Raw genomic sequence first — 27,670 nt, forward strand, 5'->3', positions numbered from 1 at the left:
ATGGAATCAGCTTAGGTCCCTACCGACCAATAAAAGGATAAAGAAAATATGGTATTTTAAATTGAATATTATTCAGCTGCTAAGAAGAATGTGGTGCTGTCATTTGGAGGAAAATGAATGGAATTAGATGCCATATGTTAGGCAAAGTAAGCCAGAAAAAGACAAATATTAAATGTTTCCTCTTTATGTGAAAACTAAAATATAAAAAAAAATGATAGAGGTTGCTGGGTGTTTTGGGCCAGCATGCAGAACAGCAGCAGGAAGAAGTGGTGAAGGTTTAGAACAGTATAGAATGCACATAGTAATGACAGGTGTACACGTGTGGTTGTACTGCCACAAATCACATCTATTTGTATAATTTGTGTGCACTAATAAGTGTAATATAAAAACCATTTGAAAATTGATTTTGACAAGTTGATACAATGTGAATATGTTATTTCTCTTGGGAAAACCAAAATTTAGATCTAATCATGTCCCCTTTCCATGGAAATGAAAGCGTGTGCTGAACTACTCCATGCAGAATGCTGAAATGAAGGAGCCTCTATAGTTCTGTGAATCACTGTAGTCACTGGTATGGATTAAAAACAAACAAGGGGCCTGGGAAGATGACTCAGTGGATAAAGGCGCTTGTTTGCAAAGTCTGTAGACCTGGATTTGAATCTCAAGTCACTTCAGTAAGCTGGATCCGAAAAAGTGGCTTCCAGCCACTGCAAATGAACTCCAGACATCTGTGCCCCCTTGTGCATTTGGCTAACGTGGGTCCTGGGGAATCGAACCTCGACCCGGGGTCCTTAGGCTTCACAGGCAAGTGCTTAACCACTAAGCCATTTATACTTTTGACATTGTTTTCATATAGATAGATGTTGAGTAAAAATTATTATCTTCACATTTTGCTTTTTTTGTCTGTTATTTTAGAAAATACTAAGAACCCATGCAAATATGGCAAAAATTAAATGACTATATTTCCAAAATCACAAGTAATTTCTTTAAAATATTCACATCCTCAATTCCCACAGACTTCTGCTACTGATTATTAATCAAGATACACACTAAACACGGAAAGCTCGGGTTATGAGGGCAAACAAATTTAATGTTAATGCAATTTTAGTAAATAAGACATTATGGATATTACAATATTGTATTCTTTTTAAGTATTTTATTTTTATTTATTTATTTATTTGACAGAGAAACAGGGAGAGAGAGAGAGAGAGAGAGAGAGAGAGAGAGAGAGAGAGAGAGAGAGAGAATGGGTGCGCCAGGGCTCCAGCCACTACAAATGAACTCCAGGCGCATGTGCCCCACTCATGCATCAGGCTTATGTGGGTCCTGGGGATTTGAACCTGGGTCCTTTGGCTTTACAGACAAAGGCCTTAACTGCTAAGCCATCCCTCCAGCCCCAGTATTGTATTCTTACAAACATAACGATCATGAGTTCAAACAAGTACTAGGAGAGATTAGTATGTTGCTTAGATTAGGTTTTATTTTCTACCAGGGGATCAAGCTTTCAGGGCAGGCACACTGAGTAAAAAAACATGTTCCTTGAGTTGCATTTTAGTAAGGAATTTGAAAAGCAGACAGTTAAAATCATAATTGGAGACTGGAATCGATTCACTAAGTTAAAACCACATTTGTGAGGTCTCTCCATTATGAAGTGACGAATTTTTCTCTTTCTGTCGATTGGCTCTGAAAGTCAGTTACTAACCCCAGTGCAGAGTCACAAGAGAAGATGCTCAGTTCTAAATTGTCAGGGGGAGAGTGTATACATATATTCTGTTGAATTTTTCTGGAAGATTTATCTTTATAAAAGGGAGGTTTGAGAGGAAGATGTGAACCTTATCTACTGTAAAGTTATGCCAGTGAGGACTTGGATCTTTGTTGATATAGACATAAGAGTGGGGGTTATTTCAGAAATAACATATCCAACTTAATTGCTGGAAGGAGATTCCAATGAGTGGAAAAAAGAGGGAACGGCAAGAAGAAATTAGAGACTGCGTAGGTAAACACTTACTGGGAGATACTCCTTAGGTAGAATGAGGAAAGATAACTGTGACAGCAACATGATCTCATGTTCTTTTACTTCATTGGATCTGGAAAAATGATTCTCATTTTATGACTGGACTTTTAGGAGCCTTGGTTATAGGGAAATGCAACTTACATGATCTTGAGCTTAGAAAATTCATCAAATTTAAGCTGGGCATGGTGGTGCACACCTTTAATCCCAGCACTCAGGAGGCAGATAGGAGGATCACCATGAGTTTGAGGCCACCCTGAGACTATGTAGTGAATTCCAGGTCAGCCTGAGCTAGAGTGAGACCTTACCTTGAAAATAAACAACAACAAAAAATTCATCAAACTTGTCATATGTCAAAGTCCAAAGGTATTGTCATAGGGTTTTTGTGACTAAATCTCTACTCTTTGTATGTAATTGGTTTCAATAAAATGAGAAAATATAGAAGAAAAAAATTCTTTGCTGTTTGGAATCACTGGAGTTATCATATGTGTAATTTCCTGATAGAATATTTCCTGCAAAGTAGGTGATGAGGTTTGTCTTCAGGTAGCCCTGCTCATGAGTACTGGGTATTTAATGAATTTTGTCTTCACAATTGCAGGTGGCCTTGCAGCTTTCTTTGACCATTGTATTGTCACAGGATAGTGATTTTTTCAAATCTGAACAGTTAGAATATACATCTTCTTTATCACAAGAATTGGCTGAAAGAAAAACAAATAAATTCACCATGTCATCATTATTTTCCACCATAACAGTGACATAATGAATTCAGTGTAAATGAGAAGGGAATTGAGAGAAAATGAATCCAAATTATTATGACATATCAACCGTATGATGACTACTTTATGTTTGTGTGTGTGTGTTTGTGTGTGAGTTGAGCCAAGGTTTCACATGTGCTAGGTAAACATTCTACTATGAAGATACCCCAAAGGGCGCTATTTCATGTCTTCAGAGGTGCATGATGTCTCCTAGTCAAACTCAATGATGAAGCCATTGCTTCTTTTTATATTAGAGCCTTTCAAAATTTTTTAAAATAATTTTTTAAATTTATTATTTATTTATTTAATTGAGAGGGAGGGAGAGAGAGAGAGAGAGAGAGAGAGAGAGCGAGAGTGAGAAGGAGTGAATGGGCATGCCAGGACCTCCAGCTACTGCAAATGAATTCCAGACACATGCTCCACCTTGTGAATCTGGCTTACATGGTTCCTGAGGAATTGAAACTGGGTCCTTTGGCTTTGTAGGCAAGCGCCTTGATCACTAAGCCATCTCTCTGGCCCTTTCAAAATGTTTTGAAGTTGAATTGACATTTCTTCTTTGCCCCCAAAAGGTGAGTAAAATTAACTTATGTGAATCTCTCTAGAAATATGCAAAATGACATCTACTGCACATGTGTTTACTAAAATGTCAACTTAAAGTTCAGATTTTAGATATTCATCAGCACTAATTACATTTCAAGTACTCCACAGCCAATGCCCCTAGTGGGGCTTGTGTATGTAACATGGAAAATGTGGACACTTCATTACAGCCAGTTTTGTTACTCAGAGCTACTCTGCTGTTACCTGTTACCACAAAGGAGTAGGTCATGTTCTGGGGAAACAACTTTATAAATGTAAAAATGTCACTACTTTAGTGTCTCTCATTGGTCACAACCTCACAGTATCGCATCCTAAGCTCATTACTCTACCTATACGCTTGCCATGTCACTGATATCTACTCCCCCAGGAACCTATATTCAGTTCACCCAGCCTCAGAGAAATGACACCCTCAACTACTACAAAATTCAAAATGAAAGTAGAAAAAAATTTTCGGTACATTTTTGAATTGTTTACTGAGGCAGGGTCTCACTATGTTTCCCAGGCTGCCTTCGAACTCATTTACTGATCCTTCTGCAAAGCTCTGCGGTGGGCCCATGCACCACCATGCCCAGCCCCTTCTCTCCCTCCTTTTCTTCGTCCTCCTCCTATTTCTTCTCTCTCTCCCCTTCCCTCCCTTCCTCACTCCCTCTCTTCCTAGCTCTCTCCTTCCCTCTCTCTTTTTTATCAGCACTGAACAAGCACTGGTAACATAGACTGATTATTATCCCACTTTCTTCCTCTCTGTGGAATCTATTCCTTTTTATAACTTTTGCACTAATACAGCAAAATGTCCATTTATTGTTGAAACTTATCACCTTCCTGGCTCTCCTCCCTTTTTTTCTTTACATTTCTTTTTTTTTTTTTTTCCCAGGAGCTTTTGATACAACACAATTCTCCCAGCACTTGGTGGACGCGGGAGATTTGGATTTGAGACCAGGCAGAGCTACATAATGAGGACCTATCTCAAAATTAAACATATATGAAACAAGCAGAAGCAAAGCCACAATTTTGATCTTGCCCCTTTTGTGTAAGATTGTCCCGTTGACTCTACACGCACTAACAGGACAGGCTCCTCAGCCTATGAGCTCAGCAGCGCGGTGACTGCTTGGCCATCTCTTCTTTCGTTTGTGTTTTTGGTATCAGCACTGTTTTGAGGTGTAGCTGTATGAACAGTTAAGTTCATCCAGGAGCTTCATGTGAGAGCTAAAACCCCAGAGAATTTCTGAAGGACTGTTCGTAAGGATTTGATTCCATATTCCAGATAAACATATCTTCTTTTCTTTTGCTGAGTTGTACTGAGCCCAGGGTAACCTTGAACTGGACATGCAATCCAAGCTGGGCTTGAACTCATGATCTTCCTCCCTCTGCCTTCAGAGCATTGGGATTACAGACAAGCACCACTGTGGTTGGCCAGTCTTTATGCTTTTATTTATATTCATAATAATACTGAATATGAGACAGATGTGATATATTGTACTCCCTTTCAGTGATGGAATATTTGAAATTTACATGAACTAACACCATATAGAAATTTGACTTTAAAAATTGCATATAAAATTTTCTAGAAAACAAAAAGGGTAATTTGTTATTAAAGTTAATAATTCTAATGACAATATGGAAGAGTTGCATAACTGACTGTGTGAAACTCATTGGTATATGTGGATAACATGTTCTATTCTCTCAGATTGTTAGATTTGTGTCTGTTTGGCCAATTTGATTATCTCATTAGCCTCAAGGATAAGAAACTTCACAATTATATTGAGTTATTTCCACAGAAACATTTTTATACATTCCAGTAGTAATAGAGTCAGTATATTTCCATGTGTATGGTGATTATAGAGGTTTCTATGCATAATGTAGTATGTTTTTCATTGTGAGTAATTAGTACATAGATTCTGAACAACATACAATTTGTACCTGAAAGCATTTTGTTAAGTAAATATTTTTTGTATTTTGCAAAAAGTTATCCCTGAGTTGCATTCCTTCAAAAATACTTCCTAGAAAAAAAAAATACTTCCTAATTCCTAAAAGGAAATGTCAAGCTATTTTATTAAGTTAGTAAAACTTACTGCAGAGCCCATTATCACAGTGATTAGGACACTTGGCACAAGGTTCTCCTTTGGTGTAAGGTCTATATAGTCTTCTCAACTGATTGCCACTGAAATGTGAAATTCAAAATGTCAAACATGTTTTGTTTCTGCTTACAATCTGAAATTAAAAGGTATTCCTAAATATATATGCATTCTTACATAGTAAAGTTTTTAATTATGTCAAATAACTCCAAACTGACATTTCCTAAGACTATTCAGATAGCAATGCAAAATAAACAAATAATTTACCTATTGAGAACTTTAATATATGAACATATTTGCAAGTTGGCCATATTCCTATCTAGTTATATCCTTATGATCCTTCTCCTGTGCCCCCATTCCACCTCAGTGGGGTTATTGGTGTTCACTGTGGGGTCATGAAATGCACCAGCCAGTCTCTGTGAGGGGGGGCAGTGTCTCAGGGTGCACCTTTCCACCTTACATTCTTTCCACCTCCTCTTTCTCAATGTTCTCTCACCAAAAAAAAAAAAAAAAAAAAAAAGAAAGCCAGCTGCCCAGCATGAGAGGAATCATCTCTTTCACATCTTCCAGGTCTCAGGAAAAAAGTGCAGAGGAAGCAGTATACTAAAGCTGGGTGTTACTCTCAGAGCTAGCCTGACTACCTCTTCCAGGGAGATGGTGCTGGAGACTGAGGGGACTCCAAACTCATCAAAGCAGAAAATTAAGAGGCTGTGGAGAGCTCAACACTAAAGAAGATATATTCAACTCTCTGCCATGAACATAATCTTAGAACCTGAGTAATGAAATAGGGTGGAATGTAAAGTTTTAGATATATATGAATATAACAACAACCCCTTCTCAATAAACCTAGTCAAACTGCTAAGACAATGTAGCACTTGATGCTGATATTGGGTTAGCTATATCTCTGAGAGTGGCTGCAGGCACTGCTGGGGGAGAGGATAGGGCCATCGAAAGACTATAATTAACATAAAATGTAATATTTAAATTAGAAATGAGCAAATGTCTTAATGCCTGTCATATCAGAGCAAGTTTAGCTCCTGTCAAAAGGGGTGGTGATATTCCAAATTTTTAGTTGTATATTTCTGAAAGAGAGGGTTGTTTTGGAGAAGGTTTGGGATTATCCAATGGTGCTGTATAGGTGAGAGATTTTTATTATAAAAAAGGAGACTGTTTGTTAGGAAAAGAAAAGTCTATCTGAAGCACATACTGGTCTTACAGTGACTAATCTGTGCTTCATTGTAATTACCACCTTGTTATTTATTATCACCTGAAAATACAAGGAAATCATATTCCCCATTGTACTAATTGAAGCGAGTGCCCAAGGCCTTGCAGCTAAATTTCCATCTCTACACAAACAGTATAGTCCTTTGAGCGTGAGCATGAAATAGTTTTATTTTTTTGTTTAGGACAAATTTATGAACTCCAAATTTTTGTGTTTTTATCTGTTTTAACAAAGAATTAAAATAGACTGAGATGGACAGATTACAAATCATTACATTTATTCAGGGGAGTTTTATTCAGGGGAGAGGGATGGACACCCAAGTGGCCTGATAGCCTATGCTGGAAGCTGAGCCTGGGAATGCAGGAAAACGTGAAAGGGACTTTTATTTTAGGGGAATTCAGGAAGAGAATGAAGGGATAACAAAAATCTCTCCTATATTCAGACAGCATCAGAATGAGGGAGATGAGGTCATGGGGTACTAGGACCCTGAGGGTCAGGTGAGGAGAAATGAGCAGTCATCTTGCCCAGCTGGGAACCCTCTCTATAATCTCTTGATCTCTCTTTGGGCCTCTCTCTGGCTTGACTGCATGAACATAAAGCTACCTAATTCTTCCTCAAGTATTGGTGAGACTTGGGAAGTCAAGTGTTGTGGAAGTTTCCTTATCAGCTTTCTTAACTATTCACTGGGCTGTCATTCCAGATTCCAGACTCCAGGTGGCCCTCTCCTGACCAGACAGGTGGAGAGAGTCTCCTGGGCTCTTTCAGTCCTCTCTAGTTCACGCTGACAAGAGTCTTGCTCATAGATGTCTTGGAATGCTTTACTTATCGAACTGGATTCCACACAACCCGGGATACCTACAGCTTGAAATAAAGTCATTTAGGAACTTTGTTTTGGCGAGACTCTATTCTCCTAACAGTGAGTTCTTCGGGCATTCAAAAAGATAGTAAATTAAAGCTAACAAATAGATGATGAATATATGTTCAGTGTGCTGATAGGATGGTTTTGGAACTCAAACACATTGCTATTTTCTGGCTCTAAAACAGGATCTTGATGGATGGGTTTTTCAGAGATTTTGTAGTAAAATCTCTTTTTTTTTCTAAGGAAAAAAAAAATCTCTGTTTTTCTAAGGAAAAACTGTGAAACAAAGGGCTAAGATGTCATCTTTTTTGGCTGTTTGAACAGTAAGGACCTTTCGAAAAGCCTTTCATGGCCAAGACTTAATCATTCCTTAAAGGTATAAAGTAGCAACTTAGGTAAGCAGAAGCAGGGCTCTGGCTGAAAGGGCTGACGTTATCAGCTTGTGGCCTTCACCATTTCTCCATTTGCTGCCTTACTTCATTTGACATCAAGTATTTTCTTTCTAGCATGAAAACTTAACAGGAACGAATCATGTAATTCTAAAAAAAAAAAAAAAAATCCCCTACACTACTGTGTAATTCTGGCTGCAGGAAATAGCCATCTTGATCATTTTAGACAAAAGGAAAAAAAATGTCAGAATACTATTCTTAAAACTGAGAAGTTTGTCTTTTCTAAAATTGGTTCAATATATACAACTTTGGGCTGGAGAGATGGCTTAGCAGCTATTGCTTGCCTGTGAAGCCTAAGGACCCGGGTTCGAGGCTCGATCGCCCAGGACCCACGTTAGCCAGCTGCACAAGGGGGCGCACGCGTCTGGAGTTCTTTTGCAGTGGCTGGAGGCCCTGACGTGCCCATTCTCTCTCTCTATCTGCCTCTTCCTCTGTCTGTTGCTCTCAAATAAATAAATAAAAATCAAACAAAAAATAGTTTTAAAATACACACAACTTTGAACATTACATTTCTCTTTCATTTTCTAAAATATAACCTGCCTTGCCATAGGCTAATTAAAATACTAAATTTTATCTGGCATTACAGGAAGTGCATACTCACGCAGGGCAGTAATGGCAAACCATGAAGAACTTTAAAAACTGTTGAGGACAGTAAGCGATAGCACATCCTACACGGAAAGATGTGTTCCAAACAATCTTCACAGCATAAGTGGAGAAACGGACTTATTTTAGAAAGGAAGCAAACTCAAAACAACAAAAACAAACAACAACAACAACAACAACAACAACAAAAAACAGTGGGACATGACATAACTGAAAACACTGAACATTGTTACACTTATTTTGGGTGTACTTAAGTTACTAAATCAAACCCATAAACCTTAAAGCACTACATTTCCATGCATTTCACTCCTTTATTCATTCAGTCTATTAGAAAAAAAAAATCAAGTACACTTCCTTACAAAGATCTGGAAGACTACTGGAAGATGATGGCTCAAGTACCCCCAAACTGTCAAAATTATTTTATATCCTCTCAAGATCTCCCGCCTGGGTCAGCAAGTGGTTCCTACGATCGCAGCCCTCGGAAGGCTGTGTCAGTGGGATAGTAAATTCAGTTAGCCGGGGCTACGTAGTGAGACCCAAACTCATAAACAAAGTAAACAAGGCCTTTGCCAAAATTCACCTGTAGAATAAAACTTTGAAAATAATTCATTTCTCAAGCACTCCAGAGAGAGCTTTTCATTTCTTTATCTCCTTACCTGAGTATAATGTCCAACTACTGCATTAGTTGGCTTTGGCCCTACAGCGTACTCAAAATTGTTATGTTCATCATACCAGCTTTGGATTGCTTGGGACCACGGGATGGGGCGACTTGACATATAGAGGTTTTCACCACAGCTTATATCTAAGGAGAAACAGACCATGTATTAGAAAAGCAATAAAAACACTCACTAGCCATCCTGTGCACGCACGCACACGCACACACACACACACACACACACACACACGAATACACAATACAAATCCTGCTCATCAATTACAGTGCTCACGGTCAGGGTTGGTTAATGCATAGACTGCTGTAAGCCTTTGAACCATCAGCACAATAGTATGCCTTGAGCCCAACACACACGTGGGCAGATGATGCATGTAATGTGTTGATTTCTATATCACCGAAGTATTTTTCCCCTTAAAAATCTATTCTTCTTCCCATGTGCATGTTTCCTCTGTATTCAGCTTTATTTTGTCATCTTTAGGGACAAGAAAGACAGCTCCATTAACTTTTCTCCTGCTTTAGCCCACGTTCACTAGAAATCATTAGGTGTGAACATATGATTACTGTTTGATGTAAACCTTGAAAAGCTTTTATAGTCGATTGTTAGAAATCATAAGCATAAAGAAAACAAAGTCAGAGGGAGCAGTATTTTCAAGTTAACGGGTCTCTTCTTAATCAGTCAATTATAATATCCACCAAGAATTGGGAAAAACTTGACTTCCAGCCCAGAAACATTTCAGTATCTTTTTCTTCAAACTCTACAAGTAAGCAATTCTTTGAATCTTTGGCTAAATATAGGAACCCTTCTTTATAATCTTATCATTGTACTATCAAAAAATAGAAATAAGGGCTGAAGAGATGGCTTAGCGGTTAAGCACTTGCCTGTGAAGCCTAAGGACCCCGCTTCGAGGCTCAATTCCCTGGGACCCACTTTAGCCAGATGCATGACGGAGCGCATGGAGTTTGTTTGCAGTGCTAGAAGCCCTGGCATGCCCATTCCCTCTCTCTTCCTCTCTCTCCCTCTCTCTCGCTCTCACTCTCAAATAAATAAATAAAGATAAAACAAAATGAAAAAATTAAAAAAATAGAAATAAGCAGAGCCCTACTTTCAAAATAAGGTAACATTAACTTCAGGTAATATTAGTTTCAAATTAGTGTAGACACCATAATTTTCATAATAAAATAAAACATTTTACACTACATTTTATTTTTATGCATTTTATGTCATTATTTTCATATTTACTGAGGTAAGGATTGCCTCATAGTTTATATTTAATTCAATAGACTATGTCTTTCAGGAACTCCAAACGTGTAAAACTGGCTGTTATCAAAACTTAAGAATGAGATGGGTATGATGGCTCACATTTCTAATCTCAACACTTAGGAAATGGAAATTGGAGGACAATAATTTTGAGGGCAGCTTGAGTGAGCTACGTAGAAAGAGCTCCATCATCCTCCAGAAATTATAAAGGAAATAGTAAGCCTAAGTACAAATATTCAAGGTGGTTTTTGAGAAACATGAGAAACTATTTGGCCAAATTAAATATATTTGATAAAGTTAAAAAATGGGGGCGGGGCGAAAGGCGGCTAGGAAAGTGGCTCAGTTGTTAAAAGCACTTACTTTCGAAGCCTGCCTGCCTGTGTTTTCTCCCCAAGCCATCCATATGAAGCCAGATGGGCAAAAAAGTGGCACAAGCATCTGGCATTTGTTTGCAGCAGCAAACAACCCTGGCACATCCATCCATACACACATGTAAATAAGTAAATACAGTTTTTAAAAATAAAAAGTTTCTAAAATACTAGTAGGCTACATGATATGAAATGTGCTCTGTTAAAAGATATAAATTCTAATCTCAAATTTCCTTTACATAACCATATTTAGTAGTCATTTTCCTTCTAGATGCCTAGTTTTCTAATCTTTAAAAGGGAAAGAGCGGCAGTCCACTTCTTGCTTTTCTCTTGGTGTGGTTATAAGAGATGCAAATGTGACCAATTTTTGTAAAATTAGAAATGCTCAAGAATTACAAGGCGGTACTTCTCAGAGCTGTCTTGGCACACAGAGATACTTAACTTCTAAAAGGCAGCATAAGATTTGTAACTTTCTTCACGACATCATAAATGAGCCCTTATTATTTCACTTGCCCATTAATCTACCAAATGACTCCGTTTACATACTGATCTTCCTGAACTCTCGGTTGCTGTGTCCGTAAGTGCACCGGTTTGCCCACTGTTGGGCTCTTGCTGCGGACTCAGTGCTCCATTCCTAAAGGACAGAAAGGAGATAGCAACTGTGTAAGTCAAACTTCAAAACCATCCCGTCTTTACAAGGTTGGCTTACATCAGCACGAAATTGTAGATATTGGGCTGGAGAGATGACTCGGAGGTCAAAGGCACTTGCTTGCAAACCCTGATGGCCTGGGTTTAGTTCCCCAGTACCCACGTAAAGCCAGATGCACAAAGTGGCACATATGCATCTAGACTTTGTTTACAGTGACAAGAAGCCCTGGTGTACCCATACTCTCTCTCTCTGCCTCTTTTTGTCTCAAATAAAAATATATAAAAACTTGTAAGTGCTTTTCAATGTTCATCACAATCAACAGATATTTTACCTGGCATGTTATTATTATTATTATTTTATTTTATTTTTTTTCAAGGTAGGGTCTCACTCTGGTCCAGACTGACCTGGAATTAACTCTGTAGTCTCAGGGTGGCCTTGAACTCATGGCAATCCTCCTACCTCTGCCTCCCGAGTGCTGGGATTAAAGGAGTGCGCCACCACGCCCGGCCCTGGCATGTTATTTTGATTAAGTGTCATTGTCAGGAGAGAGAGAGGATTATGAACTCCAAACACAATGGCTTTGCACTGGAGGCCAGAGTTCAAGGATTTGGGTTTGGATCTGTCATTGTCAGGAAAATCGCTATAGAAACTTGAGCGGTTTCTTTTTTTGGCTGGTGGGGGGGGCATAATGACCTTTATTCAGAATGAGCATTCCATGTATTGCAGAAAGAAAGCTTGCTGGACAAAAGGAGACCCATTAATGGACACCACTCTCTGGATAGGCAGGCAGGACCTTGTTTGAGGGGTTTCTTAACTGTTATGATAAAGGGAAGTGATAAATTCCGTTCTGAACATGACACCACTCAAATGTGATGACAGACCAGAGCAGACAGACTGAAGCCACCAAGTCCTAAGAGATGTCCGCGCGTTCGTTCATCTCTCTGGTCGCACCACAGCCCACCCCGTGCCTCTGCGCTGTGGCCTCTTACCATCTTTAGCATGTCGCTGGCACTTGGAGAAACGGATCTCCTCAGGGCATTGTGTTTGTTTACTATCTCCTGCTGAACTTTCCTCAGTGTGGTTGACAGAGGCGCAATGTCTTCATTCTAAAAGGAAGTAAAGTAAACGTCATTTTAGCGCATTTGAAGATTGCATGTGACAGCGGACAGGTTAGCTCCAAAGAATAGGGCAGAGGTTGCTGTGAGTTCGAGACCAGCCTGGGACTACAGAGTGAGTTCCAGGTCAGCCTGGGCTAAAGTAAGAGCCTACCTCAAAAACAAAAACAAAACAAAACAGAAACAAAAACAAACAAACAAACAAACAAACAAAAAAAGCAAGAAAAATGCCAAAGTAACAAAGGTGATTTGTAAACAGGGTTCAGTTTAAGCCAATATTAGTTTTCAAGCATTTCCACCCTAATTTGAAATTATATAACCATGTTAATTTTCTATGGGGAGCACATTGAAATGGATTAAATAAAATCAATAGTTCTTAGAAAAGAGGGGCTTAATGCAATACAAAACCAAAGACCTGCATTGTCCAATGCAAATATAGTTTAAGCATCCCATGTATTTTTAACTTTGGAGGGACCACATTGAAAATAAAAAGGTCCACATTAACAATATTTATTTTTGAAGTGTTATATCACAACAACATGTCCTTGTTATTAACATTGACTTTTTAATGAGGTGTGCACCTCCTCTTCTGCATTACTTCAAAGCATCTTAAATGTATGCCTATCTTGATCCAGACATTCTACATACCCAGTATTCAACACTTAACACAGATTCAGTTGTTACCTGCTCTGAGCTATCATTGAGTACTTTGAGATATACCAGACACTCCAGCCCTTTTCCATTTCTGATGGTTGATCTAGAAACTTCCTATGTTTCATGGTTGCCTGGATTATTCTGCAAAGGGAGTCAACTTCAACCATACCCCGTTCCCCTTGCCAGGAAAGGATGAAAGCAACACAGCGGCCAAGAACAGCAGCACTTGGGATGATGCCATTTCTGGAAAACAAAACAGGGAAGAAAGACCTGTATTCAACTGTTCACTAGATGGACTTCTGAATAACATGGGCGGTATGGGCAAGTAGTGAGTTCCATACCCCATGCTCACTAACAATGTGACTAGCGAAGACATGTTACCGTGCCAACAGAATGGCAGCGAAATCAGCTTCTGGAAGTGTGCCTCCGGTAGGTGCAATAAGAAAGAAATGAAGGGCCGGAGAGATGGCTTAGAGGCTAAGCGCTTGCCTGTGAAGCCCAAGGACCCCGGTTCGAGAGAATGGTCAATGGTTAATCCCCCAGGACCAGATGCACAAGGTGGTGCATGCATCTGGAGTATGTTTGCAGTGGCTGGAGGCCCTGGCGTGCCCATTCTCTCTCTCTCTCTGCCTCTCTCTCTCTGTATCTCATAACTAATTAATTAATTAATTTAAAAAAAGAAAGAAAGAAAAGTGCTTGCCTGAAACCCCCAAGCACACACCTGAAAATGCAGCTCTGGGCAGCTCCATTTTCTTCCCTTTGCCACTCTGTGACTGGTAAAGCTCCTTTCTTTAAATTTAAGTATTCTTTCTATTGTGCGTATAGTAACAGTTCCCAGCAATTACTATTACAGGGCTTCTATGCAGACTAACTTTTGCTGGGTACTTTAAGCTCTGCCTACCTTATAAATCCATCCTTATTAACAGTTATTTCATTTAGAACTTAGTATGTGACATGTCTCACCTGTCAAGATCAGGCTCATTGGCTGACATGTTTAGAACCCTAAGTAAATACACACACACACACACACACACACACACACACACACACACACACAGAGGATATGCTATTTGTTTGGGCTTTAAAAATATCAATTTCAAGTTATTTTGAGATGATAAACTCACTCCATAGCTCAGGATTGCCTCACTTACAATCTTCTTGCCTCAGAGTACTATATGCTGGGATACAGCCATCACCACTATACTGAGTTTTTTAATGGTTTTAGACCACTCTTTACAACTTTGCCTGGGAAGGCAATTTGTTTATTTGCTCTTAAACCTTGATCCATAGTACCAGGCTTGAAACTCTTAAATCTTAAATTTTTCACCATGATGCTATATATAATAGTAGATATGCTATAAGTTCATTGCATACCCAACAATAGGGAAATGGAATATCTAAATAAATTGGGATACATATTTTTATTGAGTAGATTAGTTATAAAAGTCTATATCTATATGGTAGCTTTATGAGAACAAAAAAGTCATTATGTTTTTTTTTTTTCTGTTGTCCTATGAACATAAAATTAGACTTCTGTGGGCTGGAGAGATGGCTTAGCAGTCAAGGCATTTGCCTGCAAAGCCAAAAGATCCCTTTTTGATTCCTCAGGGCCCATGTAAGCCAGATGCACAAGGGGGCACATGCATCTGGAGTTTGTAGTGGTTGGAGGCCCTGGTGCACCCATTTTCTTTCTCTCTCTCTCTCTCTCTCTCTCTCTCTCTCTCTTTGCCTTTCTTTCTCTCTCCCTTTGTCTCTCAAGTAAATAAAAATAAAAAATACAAAATTAAAAAAATTAGACTTCCTTTACTTTGGGAGCTTATATAATATTTTCTTAAGATGCTTATCTGGATTTAAAAGCCCATCCCATTTTAGACACTATTATAAACTTCATAAAATGCTAAAACACTCTAATTAAGAATTATTATAGATTTAATACAAAGGAAGAAATTGGAATAGGAATTTTGATATTGATGGGATCATATTCCTTAAATAAATAGCAATTATAAAAGTGTTTTAGGGGGCTGGAGAGATGGCTTAGTGGTTAAGATGCTTGCCTGCAGAGCCAAAGAATCCAGTTCGACTCTTCAGGTTCATATAAACTAGATGCACAGAAGCACATATGTCTGGAGTTCATTTGCAGTGGCTGGAGGTCCTGGCAGGCTCATTCTCTCTCTCTCTCTCTCTTTGTCTTTCTCTGCCTATCTCTCTCTCAAGTAAATAAATAAATAAAAATATTTTTTAAAAACAGTGTTTCAGGACTGGAGAAAATGGTCAATGGTTAAGGTGCTTGTGGGAAAAGCCTAACGACCCACGTTCAATTCTCCAGGACCCACATAAGTCAGATGCACAAAGTGGCATATGTATCTGGAGTCTCTTTGCAGTGGCAGGAGGCCCTGGCATGCTCTCCTTCTTTTTCTCTCTCTGTCTGTATCTTTCTGCTTGCAAAGAAATAAAAATATTTTCAAAAAATGGCTTAGGAGCTGGAAAGATGGCTTAGCAGTTAAGGCACTTGGCTGCAAAGCCCAAGGATCCAGGTTTGATTCTGCAGTACCCATATAAGCCAGATGCACAAGGTGGCACCTGGGTCTGGAGTGACCGTTCTCTCTTTTTCTCTGTCTCTCTCTTTCATCTGCTTTCTTTTCTCTCTCTCTAAAGCATAAATAATATTAAAAAAGTGTTTTAGCATTATCTTGGAAAGCTCAGCTCTTTTGCCAGGATTTCACTAACAGGAATAATGAAATCATTGACAATGGTATAGTTTATTTGTAAGACTGTGGGACAGGAAGGAGCATCAAATGAACTAAAAGGAAAAAAGGAGACAATTATTTTATTTTGTTTAAGCAAGCGTGTAAGATTAATGTTGCAAGGAGAGAATTCGGATTATAGAGACATCTGGTCATGTATTGAGAAGATCTAAGGAGTGGCATATACACGTATGATAAGGGGGAAATAATCACTGTCAATGTTAAGAATTTGGGAAATGTTTGTTCTTTGCTGATCTTTTACCAATATCATTTTTTTGTTTGTTTTTGTTTTTCGAGGTATGGTCTCTGGCTCAGGCTGACCTGGAATTCACTATGTAGTCTCAGGGTGGCCTTGTACTCACAGTGATCCTCCTACCTCTGCCTCCAGAGTGCTGGGATTAAAGGCGTGCGCCACCACGCCTGGCACCAAAATCAGTTTTAAATAGCTATATGGAGTTAGAAACCTTTTTACTTTTCAAAATTAATTAATGGTGGCACCCCATAGCACTTTTCTACGGTTTTAGGAAACAAGTAATGTAAAAGAAGTTTGAGAGCATGAAAATTGGTATACACACACAAGACTTGGGATTTGCATAGCTATTTTTACTATCTTTGCTGGCTTTTTAAAAAAATATATGTTTTTATTTATTTATTTATTTGAGAGACAGAGGGAGGGAGGGAGAGAGAGAGAGAAAATGGGTGCTTCAGGGCCTCCAGCCAATGCAAATGAACTCCAGAAGCACGCGCCCCCTTGTGCATCTGGCTAACGTGGGTCCTGGAGAGTCGAACCGGGATCCTCTAGCTTTGTTGGCAAGCGCCTTAACCGCTAAGCCACCTCTGCAGCCTATCTTTGCTGCCTTGTTTCCTCAGCAGTGACACCCGTGAGTATCCCTCGGTGATTTGTTTTATTTTATTTTTCCTCCCGAGTGGCCTGTGCTGCAGACATCTCCCGGGTCCTGTTTCCTGCCAGCGCGCTCATCCTGTCTCTAGTGAGGGTGGCAGGTACCGTTTGTGGCTCGCTTTCCTCTTCTAGAGACGGCAGCCACGCCCGAGAACCTCCCGTCCTCACTGAGCAATTTCCACTTTTGCCCACTGCTGCTTCCATGAACTCCACCCTTTGGTGGGACCTGACTCCGGTCAGATCGCCTGGGCCTCACAGTTCCTGAACCTTGCCTGGAGGACCGCAACCTGGGACGTCATTCCCAGGTACCCTTTCTCCCAGACTGCACTGAGGACAGTCTCCTGTCTTTATCTTGCTTGGATCATGTCACGCTTTGCATCTGATGAGGTTGGTGATAAACCCGAAGGACAGCTACTTGCTTAAGAATTGCTGTAAGTTTCCCCTCACCCCCCCCAATAAAAGAAAAGGAAATCACAGGCTATTTCTAGCAATACCAATTTTATCCTTTGTGAAAAGAGTTTAAAGTCCACACAGCCAGCATTTGTTTCTGTTCAATCTTCACATGGATGTGCAGGTTCTCATTTCTCCCATTTGTGTCCGCTTAACCTTTTTGTATATAGCTACATTGACATCCCAAGGTATTAGTCATTCCTCATGTGGGCTTAGAGAAAAGACAAAGTAAGGAATTTTAAAGATTTTCAGCATCAAACACTGGTGGTTTACAACTATGTCATTGCAATTGTCTTTCTGAACTATGTCTGTCATAGAGTTAAGCTGTGGCATCACACTTCCCTCACATTGATGTTAGGAGGACCAGTGTGCTACCAACAGTAAAAAAAAAAAAAAAAAAAAAAGACATTATTTTCTTAAGTAACATGATATCACAGTGTACTAACTGATGAAAATATTTAGAAGTTATACAAGCACTTCTTTCTTGCCTAACATGGTCGATTTTGTGAATAAGTACTTGTTCTGTTGCTGAATAGTTTTGCAATAAAAGGGAAGCAAAAGCGTACTTAGGGAAAAAAGCAGAACTAAAAGACTTCATCACATCCCTCATTATTGCCTTAGACTACTTCCTGCCGTCAGATGCCTCCCTCTTTCTCTCTCTCTTCCACACTGTCTGTCTCTCTCTCTCTTTCTTTGCAGACCCACTACTATAGGCCACAAATGATGTATTCTTAAACGTTTGTTCTTTCTGTTTCTTGGACTTCATTTTTTTCCCCTTGTTTCTCTAATTTCTTTAATGTTAATTTTGTAGAGGCAGTAAAAACCCGCCTTTGACATCAAGCAGAAAGGGTTACTTGGTGAATTCTCCTAGCCGCTAAAAAAATTTACTCTATAATTATTAATCTGTATTTCCTTTAGAAAGGAATCTACTGTTACTTACTATTATCTTTGTCTGTTTTAGAAATTCATCCAAATAATTTTCACCAGCTACCAGTCTTACTTGAGGTGACACTTGAAAATGAAATAGTGCCTGGAGACAGTATTTGAGCTAATTTAAAAGTGAGAACAAATGACTGTTGTGTGCTTTGCCTCAAGCAGGGCTTCTAAACTGCCCTTTCCAAGACTCAAGGAACCTCTTGGAAGGGGAGACAGAAAGAATCCAAGATCAGGAGGTTGGTGAAGAGACTGTAAAACACTGTCTTCTGGATGGACTTGGCCCTTACACACCTAAATTCACAACTGTGGTTTCCAGCACAAGACTGAGTCTGACATCATTCGACCATTGATGGGAGAAAGGGCCATTAGACCCCACACCTCCCAGAGTAGCTAATTATTTGATGGGGGGGGGGAGCTCAGTTAGATCACACCTCCCAGAGAAGCTTCTGAAAGCTAATGGTTATTGAAAGAAGGGGAGTCAGGTTCAAGAGTGGTATAGCCACTGATAAGTTGCCCAAACCACCATAAGTAACTTTCCACCCATGATCATGCAAGCCACAGGAATATTTGACTCAGTGCATTTAAAGACAAGGCATAAAAGAAAAATGGGGATTGATGGGAAAGAAGGGTATTAATGGGAGTGGAGATAAGAGAGGATAACATGGAGGAACAAGGTCAAAATATAGTATATACATGTGTGAAAATGTCAAAAATAAATATGTTTTTTAAAGAAGTGGCAGCAAGTAGAAACAAGTGTCTTTCTTTTCCCCTCCCTCCCTCCCTCCCTCCCTCCCTCCCTCCCTCCCTCCCTCCCTCCCTCCCTCCCTCCCTCCCTCCTTTCTTTCTTTCTTTCTTTCTTTCTTTCTTTCTTTCTTTCTTTCTTTCTTTCTTTCTTTCTTTCTTTCTTTCTTTCTTTCTTTCTCTTTCTTATGGGACAGGCTGTTATGTAGCCTGGGATGGCTTTGGCCTTGCAATGTAGCCACAGACAACCTTGAACCTTTCTCCCCCTACCTCCCAAGTGCTGGGATTATAGGCATGTTCTGCCATGCTTGGCACACAAGAGTGGGTTCACTTCCTAAAACAGATTGAATGCTGCTATTTCCATGGTGCTTAATGCCCCTAATGTTTACATGCTGTGAGTGTGGACCCTTTGTCTGGGGTGTGTTGGAGATAGGGTGTCACCTCCAAGAGGTCCTCAGATTGTCTGAGAGCACTGGCTCCAGTGAAGAGGTGAGAGCGGTTCTCTTACAATTCCTTGCCAGTGCTCATGACAGGGTTGTTATGCAGGCTCCAGCGTGGTGTTGCCCAACTCTCTAGCTCTGGTCCGGGAATGTGATTGCTCACTGCTGAATGGGCACTGACCATTGCTACCCAACCATCATGGCACACATTGGAGAATGCTTGTACTAGAGCTGAGCTAATACCAGCACCATGACCTGGAACATTCCAAACTGTGAGCTAAGTAAATCTTTCATATAAAGAGGAAGACGCCTCCAGGCATTTCAATGTAGCAAACCACCCTAGGCTAATACAGAGGAGCCTATAAAGGATATGTTCTGTTTCTTAGATGAAATTCAAAAATGGTGACAAAGAAGCTCATCAATTAAAATACATTTACAATGCCATCATCAAGTAATTATGCGAGTGTTGGAAGGATAATTCAATCTCAGAAAACTCGTATCACATTAATAAACTGAAAGGAACAGGCTTCACAGATATTTTCAATCCATAGCTATAGCTTCAAAAACAGTGATCTGGTAGCAAAAAATATATAATTAGGCCAGGGATCTGGCACAGTAGTGGAGTGTTAATCTAGCATGTAGAAAGCTTGGCAGGATACAAACAAAGATAGACTGTATGTTTACAGCAAAAATAGCAATGATGAATGCTGCTACTTATATAGTTCTGGAGAGTTCCTGATCAAAGCCTTCACAGGAATCTGTAAATGTATGTGTATGTGTATTGTGAAATTTGTGAGTCTTATAAGTGAAGAGGTAAACTGAGTGTTTTAAAGTAATGCAGTCTTTTATAGATAACACACCACAATCAAGCTAAGATTGATTATCAACTCAAAATATTCCATTGCTATATATCCTCAAGAGCCAAGTAGGAAATAAATTAAAACACACACACACACACACACACACACACACACACGAGTAACAAAAGCTATAAAGTATCCAGGAAACAACCAAAAATATACTAATCCTTTTTTTTGGAGAAAAATTTAAAATGCTAGTAAAAGACACAACAATAGATCTGCATAATTTGAGTTTTCTTTGTGTTTTTAACTGTTGCTACCACAAATAAAAAGATTAATATTCATTAAACTAATGTGGTGATATTTATAATAAAATTAAAATTCAGATTGCCTTTAGAAAAACTGAGTAGCTTTAAGCAAAGAATGAACAGGGGCATCTTTCTACACCAGTGACTATGATGAATTTACATTTCTTGATGAATGTAAGGTTAGTAGAGCAAGAGGAAAAAGCCAGTGGGCTGTTGTGGTGATGGGAAAATGAGACAGAGCAATCTAGGCAGAATTAAAAATTGTCAGAGAGGCTGGAGGCATTGCTTCGTGGTTAAGGCTCTTGCCTGCGAAGCCTAAGAACCCATGTTCTATCTCTCTCCAGATCCGACCTAAGGCGGATGCACAAAGGTGAGGCAAGCACAAGGTCTCATGGGTGCAGTAGGGGGCACAAGCATCTGGAGTTTGATCGCAGCGCCTGAGGCCCTGGCATGCCAATTCTCTCTCTCTCTTGCTTGCTCTCTAAAATTAAAAAAGTGTCAGAAGATGAACTGATGTTTAAGCTAGGGAAAACTGATCCTTTATATGGAGAGAAATAAAGCTGGATCCTTTCTAAGCATTGCCTGTAAAGGCCAATATAGATGGATTAAGTGTGTAAATAATTTACATGAGCATATCAGGGGCATAGCTCCTGCCCTAGTTTTGCTAGACATAAGTAGATGCAATGGTTATGTGTTCTGTGTGACAAACTATGTCATTCTCTATGAGCCTCATTAGGTAAGTACTATTACTTAGTATTCCAACTTATCCACAGGCAGTCCTTTTATCAGAGATTTAATCATGCTGCAATGCCATAAGCACTCAAGCTGGAGAACTGAGTGATAAACCCAGACTGTTTGGCTTTCACATCTTCTATTCTGAAGCCAAGGAAGTAAAAGGATTATGTATACAAGAAAATACGCCATTAAAATGTCAGTGCATGTGTGAAGTGTGTGTATTATAGGGAAAATCACTATTTTAACTAGTCACAGCACCACAAGTTGCCTGATTTAATACTTTCTAACTTCAGATATAATATTTCCTCTACACTTAAAAAAGTATGTATTTATGAGAGAGAGAGAAGAAAGAATGGGCCACTTGCCATTGTAAGCAAACTTCAGATACATGCACCCCCTTTTGCATCTGGCTTCATGTGGGTACTGGGGAATCAAACCCAGGTCCTCAGGCTTTGTAGGAAAGCACCTTAAGCACTGAGCAATCTCTCCCGCCCTTCTTATTCATTTTTATTTCTTTGATCCCATCATGTTTTATTGAGATAGAAAGCTACCTATGTCAGTATATATAATTTATAAAGTTTCTAGAATCCATTATGAACAAAATCTGGGAAACCAAGTAAGAAAGCAGCCTTCCTAACACCCAAAAATGCTATTATTTATTTGTTTCTTCCCAGGAATAAACACCCCTTCTTTGTTTTACTTGGGGGCTCGGAGCTGTGTTTGTTTTACGTTACTTGAGACCTTGGACACTCTTTTTTTGCAGTTTGCTTGCACTTACTGTAATCGTCAGCTCCCTCAATTCTGTGACTACAATTCGACTCTCAATACTTCACCATCTCATAACTCCCGGACTGGGAACTTGTGATCAACTTAACTGTTTTTGATCTGCCTTCAGAAGTTTACTCAGCCAGGCAGACATGCTCAGTTTAGATATTAACTTGCCGAAGAACCAGTGCCAGGCTTTTCAGACAGAAGTGTAAGTATTCCAAGACCTTCCTGAATGACATTGAACACGAGGGAAGAAAACATGAGTAAATAATATTTTTTGGAAGTAGTCTTACCTCTGGTGGCATAGAACCCCTTTCTTGTTGATATGAAATAGATTGGTGCTATCCAAATATTACTCAGAATTATTTTTTGTCTGCTACCAAATATAAAGTCCTCCGTGGAACTTTCTTCCCATATAAAATTTGTACACAACAAATATTACATTTAATATATAACATAATATAACTGCCTGAGTAGATTCTCTATGAATTAAAAATAAGTGGCCCTTCCTTCCTTCCTTCCCTCCTTCCTTCCTTTCTTCCTCCCTCCCTCCCTCCCTCCCTCCCTCCCTCCCTCTCTCTCTCTCTCTCTCTCTTTCTTTCTTTTCTTTCTTTCTCTCTCTCTCCCTCTCTCTCTCTCTCTTTCTTTCTTTTTTTGAGTACATCTCATGGCACTAAACATTCTGTTGATCACCAGTAAAATAATATATATCTCAAGGTAACTGCTATAAGTATGTTTGGAACAATTTAAAATCATTGGCAAGTACATCCATATTCTAAAACTCCTTGTATAAATGTACAGGTAGATGAAATAAAATATACTGCACACATATAACCATGGTTCTAGGAATGACAGGTCTTGACTATTTTCAGAAGGCGCAGACATAACTGCCAATTTAGAATGAAAAAAATTAACATTTTTCTAAAAGTACTTCCTAGGATACGTGACCTACTTACGTATTTCGCTTTACCTGACTCAAAAACTGATAGTCATTCTCAATAAAATTACCAGTAGAGATTTGAATACTGTAAGTGCATTTATTAAGTATTTCACTCTGTCCCTGATAAATGATATAAAATGCATCGGAATTGTAAGATACTCATCTTAAGACAAGAGTGCCACTCACTGTTGGTTCCAAAGCAGGATGGAATATGCATTCATCTGCAGAAAGGAGGAAGGTGAAGGAGGAGAGAAGGTCAGAGCTGCCTTATATGTATGCCCCATCTATTTCCTGATTTGGCAAAATCTGGTTGGGCAAGTAAGTCTTGGTCAACAGGGTTTGACACACCGTTTGTCATTTGAATGCTCTCAGATTTCATTCCTAAATTGTCTAACTGAAGCTTGGACATGGTTTGGTTATTCTTTATATGGTTATCAAAAACAAACTACTATTAAGTTTTAATGACATACCTTTGATCTTTGGAGCTCATTGACTTATGATTTATTCATATTTTGCCAATAACTACTTTGGAAATCTTAACTCAAACATTTCCATCACATCAGGATTCTGGGGATTACTTCTGTACAACTAGGGCTGAGCTTATAGATTTTATGTTCTCCAGAGAATTTAAGGTTTTCTTACCATGATGGCTAGGGATGAAGGTATTCTTTCACAAGGCTTTAGAATGTCCAATATAGCTTCCTTTTTCTCTTCTTTTCTTTTTTTTGAGGTAGGGTTTCACTCTAGCCCAGGTTGACCTGGAATTCACTCTGTACTCTCAGGGTGGCCTCAAACTCACAGCAATCCTCCTGCCTCTGCCTCCTGAGTGCTGGGATTAAAGGCATGCACCACCACACCCGGTTTAGTTTTATTTCATTTTATTTTTTTCGAGGCAAGCCCAACAAACTGTACTTCTAATGAAAGACAGTGTGAGAGACAGAATTGGTGCACCAGGGCTTCTAGCCATTGTAATCAAACTCCAGATGGTACACCACCTTGTGTGCATGTGTGACCATATGCATGCATATGACCATGTGCATCTGGCTTATGTGGGACCTGGAGAGTCAAATGTGGGTCCTTCAGTTTCACAGCCAAGCACTTTAAATGCTAAGCCATCTCTACAGCCCAATAACTCACAGTGTATTTTACCATAAAAAAATACCATTTTTGTTGCTATGTCTTCCATCACCTCTTTTTAAAAAATATATTTTTATTTAGTTATTTGAGAGAGACAAAGAGGGAGGGGGGATGGGTGCACCAGGGCCTCCAGCCACTGCAAACAAATTCCAGATGCATGCACTCCCTTGTGCATCTGGGTTATGTGGGTCCTGGGGACTCGAACCAAGGTCCTTTGGCTTTGCAGGCAAATGCCTTAATGCTGAGCCATCTCTCCAGCCCATATCACCTCTTAAAAAAAAAAAAAATATATATATATGTATTTTTTTCAAGTACAAGTAAAAGAGGAGCTCTCTGTAAATAAATCGTATCCTTGGATTGAAGTACCTTGGATCTAATGCTCATATCATCATCTTTGTGTGGAGAATGTGCTCGTGTGGGCAAGGCTGCAACCAGGAGCTCCCTGTGCCCTTGTGGCCTCATTGTGTAAAATAGTGTAAAAAAAAAAAAAGGTCTATGACTGTAGAGATTGCTTAGTGGTTAAGGCACTTGCCTACAAAGTCAAAGGACCCAGGTTCAATTCCCCAGTACCCACATAGAGCTAGATGTATATGGCTAGAGGTCCTGGTGTGCCCATTCTCTTTCTGCCTGTCTCCCCCTCTGTCTCTGTCTCTCTTTTTCTCTTTTTTTTTTTTTAATTTTTATTTATTTATTTGAGAGTGACAGACACAGAGAGAAAGACAGGTAGAGGGAGAGAGAGAATGGGCGCGCCAGGGCTTCCAGCCTCTGCAAACGAACTCCAGACGCGTGCGCCCCCTTGTGCATCTGGCTAACGTGGGACCTGGGGAACCGAGCCTCGAACCGGGGTCCTTCAGCTTCACAGGCAAGCGCTTAACCGCTAAGCCATCTCTCCAGCCCTCTCTTTTTCTCTTAAATTAATTAATTAATTAATAAATACATATTTTTTAAAAGTTCTAGATTTCTGGCATCATGAATAATAGCTTAATTTGTGCACTGAGGTACATTGGGCAACTATTTTTCTGTTTATATATTTTGATATTTACATGGGAAATTCTGTTTGATTTAATTGTGAAAAAATAATAGTCTGTGTTTCAGCTGCTTGCCATGTGATAAGAAGTCACGAACTCATATCCCCATGTGGCGAGCCTCTCTTGTGTGACTAGACAAAGCAACTCCTGCCACTTGTGGACTGTGGAACTTTGTGTGAACTTTATGAAAGGCAGGCTGATTAATTCTGTAGGTTCCTCTGTGAGGTCTTCCCACAAGAGGTGTCTTGAAATGGTTTCGAGAGGGAAAATGAACTCTAACTTAACAGCCATATTTCATTCACTTAAAAAAAATTATGCTTAACAAAAATTAAATGAACCAAAATATACAAGGCATTTCATTGAGTAAACATCAATACCTTTATCATTAAGCTACATAACAATATATTATCCCCATGGACCACATAATAACACACATGTAGACAAGTGACCAAGTGATCTTCATCTCTTCTAGTTTCTTTCTGTCACCTTTTCTTCACTGACATATAGTATGTCATTGTCAGTTCTTTATAACTCACATTTCTTTTTGGTTTTTCGAGGTAAGGTTTCACTCTAGCTCAAGCTGACCTGGAATTCACTATGTGGTCTCAGGGTGGCCTCAAACTCGAGATGATCCTCCTACCTCTGTCTCCTGAGTGCTAGGATTAAAGGCGTGTGCCACCACACCCAGCTATAACTCACATTTCTTGATTATCGAATTGGAAATGTTCAATCTTGTTTTACCTAAGCTCTGTTAAATGGGCAATAGTTTGTTTCTATGTCTATACTACATCAATTTCAAATATCTTTTAGTGAAGTATGCCATTGAATCTCATAGGGCCATTGCTGTTAGACAGTATGTCTCACAATTATTCTTATATTCCAGAGCCTTGTCCAGCACATTCTAACCAACAGGAGAAAACAAACTATATATTCTAAGACAGATTTGCACCTACAAAATGACATTTTGGCATTTGTGTGCTATCATTCAACCTTATTTTTTGCTGCAAAGGTAGCCAGGATTCCAGTCTGTAATATGTCTTCCATGTCTCAGCTTTCTATGACCTTCATTTTGAAGTTGTAAACTCGGTAGTTCTAACTGATTAATAGTGTGCTCATTGGACATGGTCGTGTCAGGGAACTCTAATGTATTTCAGTTTTCTATGGACTTTCACATCACAGATTTGTTTGGGTGACTGAGAGATGTAGAATGTGTCTATGAAATATATAGTGAGTACATAATTTAAAGGTACAGTGCTTGGCATAAGATCATAAATGTAATTACTATTATTACTCCTCAATCCTATTTAATTTTCTTTTTTTAAAGAGAGAGAGAAAGAAGGGGAAAGAGAGAGAGAGAGAGAGAGAGAGAGAGAGAGAGAGAGAGAGAGAGAGAGAGAGGGAATGGGCTCACCAGGGCCCCTAGCCACCACAAATGGACTTCAGACACATGTGCCACTCTGTGCATCTAGCTTACATGGGTACTGGGGAATCAAACGTAGGTCTCCTTAGGCTTTGCAGGCAAGCACCTTAATAACTAAGCCATCTCTCCAGCCTTCAATCCTGGTTTTTATTTGGTTTTATTGAATTTCTAAATCAAGGGGTATTTATCAGAACCCATTCTTCCCTTACATGTCATCAGAGAAAACCAATATAATTTAATGAAAAATTTAAATATTCAAGGTACAATTCTTTTATTTATTTATTTGTAAGCAGAGGGAGAGAGAGAGAGAGAGAGAGAGAGAGAGAGAGAGAGAGAGAGAGAGAGAGAGGCAGAATGAGAATGGGCATGGGCATACGAACTGCAGATGCGTGTGCCACTTTGTACATCTGGATTTATGTGGGTACTGGGGAATGTGACCCGGGTCCTTAGGCTTTTCAGGCAAGCTCCTTAACCATTGAGAAATCTCTCCAGCCCTCCAGGTAAAGGTCTATGGGAGACTGCTGGGTGACTTTAGTAACTGAAGGACTATTCTGTGATGTGTCCTCTGAGGGGGAAAGGTATTGTCATCTTTGTTAGAGATAGCTGCAACTGCTTGCAAGAGATGCGGGGTTGTTTGTTGATGCTCTCGCATAGAAGGAGGGGCGTGGGCAGGCCATGAGACCCTCACCTGAGGTACTAAGGTTCCCCCTCGTGCTGGCTGTGTGCAGGGATGCACGAGCTCTACTACTCCATCCCCCCCACAGGGTGAGACAGAGGGCGAAAGACCAAGGGACGGGGAGCTCCATCTACACAGTTCATCATTCATCCTGGGGTGAGACTTGATGCCAAGGCTGTCTTGGTGTCTTCACGTGTCTGCAAGCAACCCCTCACCCAGGCTGAGTAAGAAATACCACTGAGTCACTGATTACCAATGCTGGACTTTGATGGAATTGGACTTAAGACCTTCAGAGGTGCTGTGCCTATGGGAGCAAGTGCCTATAGATTTATCCCTCCAAAAGTGGTCATGCTACATGACT

General features: G+C 39.6%; 1 protein-coding gene across 1 annotated transcript; it reads right to left on the bottom strand.

The window, feature by feature from the left end:
• Positions 1 to 1,458: 1,458 nt before the first annotated feature.
• Positions 1,459 to 23,308, bottom strand: LOC101595971 (cysteine-rich secretory protein 3). The gene is made up of 8 exons (XM_004649443.2): positions 23,235 to 23,308; positions 13,455 to 13,528; positions 12,506 to 12,622; positions 11,414 to 11,501; positions 9,225 to 9,370; positions 8,567 to 8,661; positions 5,433 to 5,521; positions 1,459 to 2,709 (listed from the first exon to the last, which is right to left on the bottom strand). Exons 1-8 carry the CDS (start codon positions 23,263 to 23,265, stop codon positions 2,582 to 2,584), a joined length of 768 nt encoding a protein of 255 aa, XP_004649500.2. The 5' UTR covers positions 23,266 to 23,308; the 3' UTR covers positions 1,459 to 2,581.
• Between the last annotated feature and the right edge of the window lie 4,362 nt (positions 23,309 to 27,670).

The sequence above is a fragment of the Jaculus jaculus genome, chromosome 8, assembly GCF_020740685.1.
Source record: "Jaculus jaculus isolate mJacJac1 chromosome 8, mJacJac1.mat.Y.cur, whole genome shotgun sequence".
Taxonomy (NCBI): domain Eukaryota; kingdom Metazoa; phylum Chordata; class Mammalia; order Rodentia; family Dipodidae; genus Jaculus; species Jaculus jaculus.

Bases quoted from the DNA above. Each gene is read 5' to 3' on its own strand.
- LOC101595971 (XM_004649443.2), bottom strand. From the start codon at position 23,265: ATGCATATTCCATCCTGCTTTGGAACCAACA. The intron at 13,529-23,234 runs GTGAGTGGCACT...TTTGTTTTCCAG, and splicing joins ATCCTGCTTTGGAACCAACA to AAATGGCATCATCCCAAGTG. The intron at 2,710-5,432 runs GTAAGTTTTACT...TTTTTCTTTCAG, and splicing joins CTGTGATAATGGGCTCTGCA to CCAATTCTTGTGATAAAGAA.